Source organism: Accipiter gentilis, chromosome 13 (genome assembly GCF_929443795.1).
Source record: "Accipiter gentilis chromosome 13, bAccGen1.1, whole genome shotgun sequence".
NCBI lineage: Eukaryota > Metazoa > Chordata > Aves > Accipitriformes > Accipitridae > Astur > Astur gentilis.
The window spans coordinates 853,702-864,188 of NC_064892.1; the positions used below are offsets into that span (position 1 = coordinate 853,702).

The 10,487-nt window shown below is 38.6% G+C and overlaps 1 protein-coding gene across 1 annotated transcript in view; it reads left to right on the forward strand.

The window, feature by feature from the left end:
- NALF1 (NALCN channel auxiliary factor 1) overlaps positions 1-2,964 on the forward strand; it is a 479,644-nt gene extending 476,680 nt beyond the window's left edge. The window contains exon 3 of the mRNA XM_049816016.1: positions 2,324-2,964. Coding sequence (XP_049671973.1) covers positions 2,324-2,619 — 296 coding nt within the window. The 3' untranslated portion in view covers positions 2,620-2,964. The remainder of the gene's footprint in view (positions 1-2,323) is intronic.
- Positions 2,965-10,487: the final 7,523 nt, after the last annotated feature.

The following is a 10,487-nucleotide window of genomic DNA, read 5'->3' on the forward strand; positions in this document are numbered from 1 at the left end:
CTGACTGATTAGATCCAAGGGGTCAAAACTGATACTGATGGCTACAAACAAGTACGTAGTGAAGCACAGTCATAAAGTTTTATTATTTCAGTGCAAACGCTCTGACTGAATTTATCTAAATATGCTGCAACTGTCATATGAATAGTGGTTCTGTAGTTAATTGATTATTAAATATGTAACAGCAAATTCAAAACCTAAATTCGATTGCTGAATTGAAAAAAGAGGAAATGTAATTTTGCATTAAGGAATAAGTTCAATGCAGCTTCGAATGTGGAGTTGCCTTCAATTTATTTATAATTCAGTAAGTGCATACAAACTATTTAAATACCTTATGATTGCCAACTTGTATATATAGGCTTTGATTTCAAAGGAAGTCTGGGTTTTCCTATAACAAGAAAGGCAGGAAAAATAGTTTGAAGAGTAAACAAGCCTCAGTGGGATCAAAGTATTAACCATTCTCTGTGTCTCTTCAATTACCGCTAATAGTTGGAGCTACTGCAGTCACAGCACAGATTGTGTAATTACCTGCTCTGGGAAACACTTCCTGTTCGTTACCATGTTTAAAAACATTCTTATGCACACAAACACCAAAAGATGGGTCTCAGAAAATAGGGTGTTAGCAATAAGACTGCTTTATTGCAATAAACAACTGTCCACAAGTTCCAAAATGTAACAGAATCTCTTCAAAAGTATGAAGTACATTTAGGGATGATCTGAGAGAGAATAAATAATTTTCAAGCATTGGGATGCTGCCTTAAGCATCTGACTACACAGGTGCAAAAATGCCCTGATTTCCTACAGAGTAAACCCTGACTTTACAGAAATCAAGCAATCTGTTCTCATTCCTGTACCTTTAAAAACTTGGTTAAATCCAAAAATAGATGCGACTTTATTTGGACTCATGTATAACATAGTAGACTGTTGTGTCAGCTATGTAAAAAAGTACCAGTCTAGGTTTAATCTGCATTTGAACATGCTCAGCATACCTAATGTACTTTTTGTTTAGTTGCAGATAAATATTATGGAAGTAGGAATGAAAGAGTTCAGTTTTATCTTATTTTAAGGTGTGATGCTTTTCTTTACAGGTTATTCCCAAAGTACAAGCAGTCTGGTGCCTGGACCCAAGACTGTTATGCCTAGACTTGTAGGCATTGTTTTTTGAAAGTAATATCATTGCTGTGATACTTTAGACAAAATGTAGTTCTTGTTCCAAGAAGTAAAGTTAATTTATAAATTATAGAAATTACGTAGCTGCTTTCAAAATCTTTATCCTAATATTTCAACACAGATAGGTGGGGGTTTTTTATAAAACCTAGCACTACCATAGAGTATTTACTGCAAGATTTGTTCCAAGATCAGTTTAAATGGAGAAAAGGTGCTTGCCCATTTTGTTAGACATTCTTGCATTTGACTATTTGTTAAACAGCCTAATTAGGTTCTTTTAATTTGTCAGAAAAGAAGATATGTGAGAAGCAAACAGAACACTCTGGTTATGTTACTCTCCTATATAACAACGCAGAAAGCACTGGCGATTTCCAGAAGGACAGTTGTGTCTTTTGGAGAAGACAGAACTCCTCTAACTGCTCAAAAATTCATAATCAGATCGGGCTGAGTAACTCAGTAACGTTCCAAAGGCAGAAATGGCCTAGATGTATAGTGAGAAATATCAAGAGATCCAATTATTGCATGGTAAGGAAAGATTGCTCTCACCTCTGGGATGTGCCGAAGAGAACACCCCAGCTGGAAGAACTCGGCTGAGGTGGGGTAAACGGGTCGACTCGGAACAGCTCTGTTTGGAAGCTGTTCCTGTGGAGCTGTTGGATCTGTATTGGTTTGACAATCAATATTGTCACTATTGTCAGTATATCAATTATTTGCTATTTAATGCCTAACTTTTCATAGACAGTGCTATTAGTGGTATGTGCTTGCAGACTGGGGAAGAATTTCAAGATCCTTTCAAATTCTGTGGAAATGTCATTTGATTACTTGTTACTTCATCATTAGTTGTTTCTTCCCACAAAGGAAGACCTCAAAAATCCTTATCATTCAAACATCAGTAATTACTTTTTAATGCCATTTCTTTACACAAGCATGCTCAGTGTCATACTTCTGTTGAATGATCTTTTGGTGTTGCTTCCAGTTAGACAACGACTAATATACAAGCGACTCTATACAAAACGGCAAGTGGTTTGAGGGCCTCAGGCTCGGCCAGAGATGTGCATTCGATAGCTTAGACTAAACGATTGACTGTTCCTTTGAGCCACCAACTTCTGCCAATCTTGTTGTGCCTGATGTTGATTTTTTTCTCGTGTTTACCCTACAGGGCTCTATGAAAACTATCCAACCAATGCAGAACCAGAATGCTGTGATGTCAGATGGGGACTATTATCAGATCATCAATCCAAAGGGACTATAAAAACAAGTGGCTCAACAATGTGTCACAGGACATCGCTCACAGTTTCATCAGCATCAAGACTGTGTAACAGCAGACTTAAACTGTGTGTTCTTGTATTAATTCTCTTACATACAGTACTTACAGTCTCAGCAGCACAGAACTCAACAGGACTGGGCTTTGGAGGCATAACAACTTTGGAAGATAATTCAACCAATGAGGAATAAAAGAAAGGATTCATCTTACATAATAGAAACACAAGAGGCCCAAATGACTACAGTCAAAAATAGCAAAGACTGAGCGCTTTGCCCTCAGATCTCTTCTCGAATGACCTTTTGGGTAAAATGAAAAGAATGGGCCACTACCCAAACAACAAGGACGCACGAACACAGCTTTTTATTGACTAAAAGGCTGTATGGTGACTTAAATTTCTCACACCATTTTATACACTGTGTTTTAATGTTTGGAGTTTCTTTTTTGTTTGTTTTTTGCACTTGTTAATACAGGATTTTATTTTTGGGACGGTTTCTCAAAGCTAAATTAAGTCTTTTCTCTGTCGATATATTTCTAGTCATTGTGTGTGTTCATCTGATAGTTCTGTCTTTTATGTCCTGTCAGTTTCTATTAGAGGAATGACTGCTATGATTCCATGACATAGCAAAAAAAAAAAACAAAAAAAAAAAAAACAACAAAAAAACAAAAAAAAACCAAAAAAAACAAAAAAACCACAAAACACACACAAAAAAACCCAACAAAAAAAACTCACAAAAAGAACAACAAAACAATATTTAACAAAAAAAAAAAAAAAAAAAAAAAGAAAAAAAAGCAACCACAAATAAACCCAAACAACCTAACTGTCCTCTTACCCACGGGAACCATTCATCTCCTTTCCCCTTCCCATCTCCCATCGCAGACAACGTACATTTGCTTCTGTCTGTGTAATCACAATGAATGGGTACACAATTCCAGTGTGCCTCTGCCACTGTTGCACAAACCAGTTGACTGAGCAAACCCAAAAGGAGCATGAAGGGGGTTCCTTTTAGCTGAACAAACAAGTGCTCTCCTTACAAGGTGGGATTGGACAGTTAAAAAATGTAAAGAAATATATAACAAACTGTTGCTCCAATACCCGTTTTGAAGAAGTCCAGTCCTTTCTCACTGGTCAGTTGAACAGGAGCAGCCTTTTTTAGATATGCTACGTAAAACCAGTTATGCTCAGCAAGTTGAGTAGTTGGGAAGCCTTCATATTGGAGGTGAAGGATTGGCATTCATTGTGAATTACGTTTTGAGTTCTCCTGCTGTCACATAACCAGCAGCTTTCCATAAGGAATGGGAGCCAAGAGCTTCCAAAATCCAAGTCTTTTTGTCTCAACAGGATTACACTGGAAGCCTTTGAGCATCTACGATACAAAGTATCCCTTTGGTTTTGATTCCATTGTTTTTCTAATATCTACGTGTTGTTGAAAGTTACTCTAGTTATTAAGGGTGCACAAGAATGTGTTAGCACAGATAAAGAAACTATTTTTTTTTAAATATATAGGACAACCGTTTTCATAAATGTGCAATAAAAACAGTAAAGATATACTAGGAAATGAGTAGTCGAGAAAAGATTGTAATATGATTGCTGATTTTTCATTGTTTGGGGTGGTTTTTAATTTGTTTACTTTTATTTTTGTGGGAACATTTCACCTGCTGAGTGTATGAGAATTTGCTTTTTAAAAAGGCTTTTTAGAGTTTACAGTAGAATCAATGGAAGGAAAAGTTAATAAGGGCTGTTTTTAAAAACTTTACATTCCTTCCTATTCTCTAACTACACTTGGGAAGTGCACTTTAGAGATGTTTGTTGTGTAGCTGGGAGATGAAGGAAAACTATAGGAAATGTTGTCTTAGGAAATAAAATATAGTTACCTACTTTCTAACTATGAGATACCCCTTGATAAATATTAATGTTGTAAGAACATTTAATCACTGGTGCATAATGCGTTTTTGTATACACTTTATGGTCTGTTAAATTCTGGAGAAAAACAAAAAGAAGATAACCATGCTGCTTAAGCGGTTCAAGATGCACATGTTAAGCTTCAAAAGCTCAAATATTTTGCAAGAGTATTTGTTTTGATAGTGTTTTACTACAACCCGGACTGAAGAGCCTAAAACAATCTGTGCAAATATGACAACAACAACAAAAAGCACCAGCTAATGCAAAATTCTTCAGCACTGGTTTGTTTCTATACTTCCTCCCTTCCCTTCCTTACACATGCTATATTTTGTTCAATAAAACATGGTGCTTTTTAGTTATTTTATTTTCTGTTAGAGGGGCATGTATTAATTATATTGAATTGATGCAAAAAGTGGGGAAAAATGTAGAAATGCAAATGAAAAAGCCTTAACTAATGGTAGAATGTAGACTTTTGAAAGGACAGAGATGTTACTGAAAAGTGATGGAGCAATAACTGGGCAGTGCTCTGGTACTGTACAACAGCTGATGAGTCACACTACTGAGAAAGCTCTTACTAGGTGAGCTCTTGTTCAACTGACCTCTTAATTCTAGTAAGTGTGCGTGGTCAGTAAACAGTTTGTTATAACCTTTATCTACCTCTGCTGTGCAAAGGCCATCCAACATCCATTTCTGTGACACTCCTCATGGTTTTTTGTTCACGCCATTACTCACTGTCATCTATTTTTACACTGTACCAATACAGTAGCAAGCCTGGTTCATCCTGATTGAATTGGCACATGAAGAAGAGTTATTATTTCTGTTTTGCCTCATGGTGAATTAATGTAGAGAGCTATCTTTAAGGCATTTTCTTTCTTCTCTCCTGCTCTTCTTCATTCTTCATCCCTTATTTTTCTATAAAAATGTTTTCAGGTGGTGACAGTGAAAAATATGACTCCTCCACTGCTTGGCTACACTCAGTCACGTGTCATACAATATGAGAGAGACATGAGGAAAAACAGTGACAACATCATCACATCCATAAAGTAGCCAAATTAAGCTTGGGCAAAATGAAGTGGGAAAAAAAATTACAGACTTTCAATTATTACAGAAGTACAAGATGTCATAAATTCCTCCTCCTTTCCCCACCTGGAGTTAGTGCCTGCAGTTCAATGGTCTGTGAATTTCCTCTGTCATCTTTTTGATGTCTATTTCTTTAATTTTTGAAACAAAGAGTCATGTTGCAGAGATGACTGCTGCTGGGGTATCTGTTGCCATTTTCACTCCAGCAGTGTGGCACGCAGCTTCTCTTGGTGGCGCCTGGGACATCAGGAATAGACAAAGATTCTTCTAAGAAGTTAAGCAACACGTAATCATGTATGATGCAAAATTCCATTCCATCCATTCCTCATTCGTAATAGTTTTCCTGGCACAAACTTAAGCATGCTTGATATTGTGCACATATTACTTTTTTGCCAGAATAAATTTGCATCTTGCCACTGCTGTAATTGCCATCTTGTTCCATTTCTCCTTGTACTGTATGCCTAACACATACATGATAAAGAGCTGGCTTAACAAAGAAATAGTACTAAAATATTTCTGCAAATGACTGATGAGATGAAAAAAGAAAAAAAATAGAATAATATTTATTTTATGATCATATGGAAGAGAGAAATTTCCCATGTCTTTTATCGTCTTATTTTCTGCAATAGGGAAAATCCAAATTTTGTGCAATATGTTAATACTGCTAAGCCAAATGTCATATAACATAACTAGAGCTATATGTTATTCCTTATTGCATTTGCATTTGGTAATACATTATACTGACGCTTTTTTTTTTTTTTTTCCATTAAAGAGACAGTATCTTTTTTTTTTTTGAAAATATAGCAGGTGAAGGCTGTCCTTCTGCATGCCATAATTTACAGACAAAATCAACAAAACATTAGAATGAAGTTTTAATTCTATAAATGATGAAACCAAGCCATCAGCTGCCAAAGAACCTGTGGAACAATAGATACAAACCAAACGTAGTCTTTCAAGAAATTCCTTCCTGAGGGTTAAAAATAATGTTACCCTAAGTGACTAAAGAAGAGAGAATGAGCGCTGTATTTCAAACAGCAGAGATGGCAGGTTTCATCTGGTACGCAATGTGGCGCTCAGCTTATATAGTTATACTCTTCTATTAAAAAGCAAGGGACAAGGACGTTGTCTTCTGCTCTCTCTGCATTTGTTCTAATGAACGTCCTTTTTGTAAGCATTGCCTCTCCGCACAGAAGATGCCTGCTTGTTGCGAGAGCTGAAGACAGCTTATGTACGTGCACGCAAATTTACACAGTGAACCCTGTCTTAAGCGACTATCCAAAGCGCAAGCAAAACTCACGTGCAGAGTAGAGGTAGCTCTAAGGAAAGTGAAATTTCTCTTAGGAAACAAATTTCTCTTCGGAAACGTCAAGCTGCCTGTCAGCAGTCACCTAAGGGGTTTGTGACGGTGCCGGGTCCCTACTGCAGCTTTCACTGTCCCTCCCCTCAGCGCCCCAGCCCCGTGATGAGCCCTGCCCAGGGAGGCTTCGAGTGGGCTCAGAGTCACGCTGACCTCAGTGGGCCTCCATACAGGCACGGGAATGCACCCACAAAACATCCTCCGTAGCACGTAGGTCTCGGTTCATTGTCCCGTAGTCTTTACTCAGGAATTGCTCGTGGGCATAGTGCATCAACAGAGGATGCTGAGTCTTAACAAGAGCCTGGCGATGGCAAATGAATGGTGAATGGTTCTGTTTTCTTGCCGTTGTCTGCTATTTTATTAGCTGGGTGGAGGAGCGGTTTCAGAATTTAGCTAGGAACACAGAGGACAAACTGACAGAAACCTCGTCCTTGCGGAAATGAAATTAAATAGCCTTTCTGAGGTAAAAAGAGGCTCTGTCATCAGTCAGCAGCTGTCAGGAGACAGCAGTATTTTAGAAAAGCTTGGGAAAAGAATATGTTCAGTTCTGAATGTGATAGTTCTCATTAAAACTAGATTTGGGGATGGCAAATAGGACTGGAGCGCATAACATTTCAACTGAGGGATATAATTTGCCTGCAGGTTCTGCAACAACTCTGAGCAATCGCGTTTACTGAACACCTCTAAGTTTTCAAGTATTTTCTGGCATTTTTTCCAAATGTTAACAGGCTTGATCTGTCCCTGGAGGGGGAAGAAGGGAGAGAGAACTACTGTGAGTGATGGAACTAAAAAAAAGCAAAACTAGAGCTGGGCCGGTTTGGAAAATCCATCTGAGAAACAAGCTATACTTCTTCAAAATATAACAGAGATGAAAAAAAAAGATACTTATGGAGGTGTAGATCTGTATAGAAATAGTTCTATCTTAAAAGAGAGACAGCAATATATGTTCTCCCCAACTATTACAAATACAAAAACACCCACCAAAGGATAAGGCTTATAAAATAAATAGGGCCAAATTACTGTATTTATGTTCCTTACTATGGAGTGTGAATTTTCAGGTAGAATTTCAGCAGCAGAAATGTATTTTGTAATAAGAAAAGTAAAAAATTTGGGGGGAAGGGACATACTTAGCTATTCATTCCACTATCCTGTCTCCTATAACCTTAGTTATTATTCTTCTGAACTTTTCGTTCAAATCCTTGACTTCTGCAGCAGGTTCCCAGCAGAGCCCCCATCCCAGCGGTTCCAGTGGGTGTCAGGAGCGCAGGAGGTCTCCGTCCCGGGTCCCAGGGGAGAGGCTCCATTCAAAGTGCTGACTTCAGCCCTTCAGCCCGTTCTCCAGACTCTCTCACTCTCCTCATGCTGCGTTTACCTCTTGGACATACACAAAATGACTCTGTTTCCTTTTCGGAGCGGACTGTGCTTGCCCTGCTCATGCCTTCAGCCTCGGTCAGGCCCCGTTAGGAAGGTCAGGGAAAGCACTAGTGTACTTTAAGTGCAAGACGGGAGCTGAACACCTGAGGTAGGATTAAAATGATAGGCGTGCTTTGTAACCAGCCCTCTGAGTAAAGGGTGAGGATTTTACCAGCTGCGTATGTCTTCAAATCCTTTTGCTATTCTCAGACCGAGGACTATCTCAGCAGAAGGGACAAGAGGTTTGTTGACAAATCGCTCTTCGTGGCAGCTCAGGCATTACCCCTCCCAGCTGCCTCCCTGTATGATTTTGCCAGGATTTATTGTCCCAGAGTAGGATAAGCAGAAGAGAAGACATGATGTCCCACTCCAGTGCAAAATGAGGGGCATCTGGGTGACGACTAGATTGCCAACAGAGACGTCTGTAACACAGGCACACGTACCTTTCCGTCGAGACTCTAGCGGTGGAGGGAATTAAAGCAAGCAGAGAGGTACTTTCTGTCAGAGGGCTAAAGCAGGCGGCAGAGGGAAAGAACGTCTTCATACACCACTGGAAGTTTTATTTGAAAGTATCCTTAGTCAGGACAATGCTGAGCATGGCTGCACCAAACTTTCGTGCATCTTATAAGTGGTGAATATACACCTCTGAATTAAGCTGGGTGAAGAGTAGTACACAATAGGAGTTGGTGATATAGAATGAGAATCTACTGAGGAAGGTGCCACCTAAGCCCGTGGTCTCCCCTGGACAGGATAGTCTTATTTCGCCCTCAGAGTCGTCCTCTGAGCATCCAGGAAGTACCTATCTCCACCAGGGATTCATGTTTCTAAAGTTTTTTACTAGCCTTAGGCTCCTACACCAGCTTTTTTTTGCATGAAATACGGATGGAGGATGAAGTGATAACCCTATACCAGCTAGAATGCAGTGATTGAGTTTCCTGTGAATGCACACTAGTCCTCTCTCTAATCAGCAGGCTACTCTTTACTGAATGAGAAAGAAGTATTTTTATCTGTTTCTTTTCTGGTGTTGCTCCGGTGGACACAAATTAATGAAGTATTAATTGGCCTAGTCAAAATATGCAAGGTCTGGTTACACCACACATGTGGGAGAGGGATGCTCTTCTCTGAGGAATGTAGACAGATTATATATTAAGCAGTCGATAACCTGGTAGCATTACCTAATTTTGACACCATTTATTACAATTTGCACAGGCAATACAGGATTTCAACCAAATGTGCTCAGTTCTAGTTACTTCACCTGATGGTGAAGAGCACCTAGCACATTACAGGACCAAGTTCCTATGTGGTAGCGGTACTTAACCATCGTCAGCTACTAATCAGCTTTCTAGGAAAACTCTGAAAAGAAAGCAGAGCAGCTACATTGGTTGGAAGATATCAGGCCTGTGAATAATGGGAAAAATAGTCACTAGTTTTTGTGGGTTTTGGAGAAGACCAGTAAAAACAAAGGCAGAAGAAGGAAAAATATGTCCTTTCTTTCTCCCATTCATTCCCTCCCTCCACTTTCCCCTTTCTCTGACAGAGTCACTGGTCTGACCTAGGACATATTTTTGATTTAGTAGCCCTCTGAAAAATTAAATGCATTTGATAAGATGTAAAGCTCTCCTACTTCATATTTGCTACATGTGCAGGAAAAAAAACCAACAAAAAAAACCCCAAAACCAAACCAAACCAACAACAACAAAAAACACCACAAAAAAAGATTTATTTTTTCCTTCACAGAGAGGTGTTCTCCCATCAATTTTCTATCCATCACTAGTCCACAGGTCCACTGAATTCAATGGGACTCATGCTTTTCATTTAGATAGAACTAGGATTAATGCTATGGATCAAAACCTGCCAGTTCCAGTGCAAGTCCTTCCACTGACTTCAGGGAGGATTTGGAAAGCCCAAGGTCCCTTTGAGCACATATAAACTCACACGGATAAGATAAATAAGCATGTGAACAGCTGAAATATTGAAATGTTCCAAAGGTTTGTCCAAGTGGTTGGTCAAATAATTAGCTGCAGCTCTATGCAAAAGTCATGTTGAGCCAAAGCTTTGAGCTTTGCTTTGATAGACCTTTCTTTTTCTGAAATCTAACAAGCTTCATTCAGGGTTTGAATATGCAAAAACTTACACAGGATTATAAATACTAGAAGAAATATTGAAAAAATTGACAATATTTTCACTCCTACAAGTGAAAATTAAATTAAAGAATTCTGATTATTGCATTTTTTATTATTAACCCTTAATGACAATTTATTTATGTAGTTCTTCAGAAGCTGCTTGGTTTCATTTGTTTGTTTTCTTTT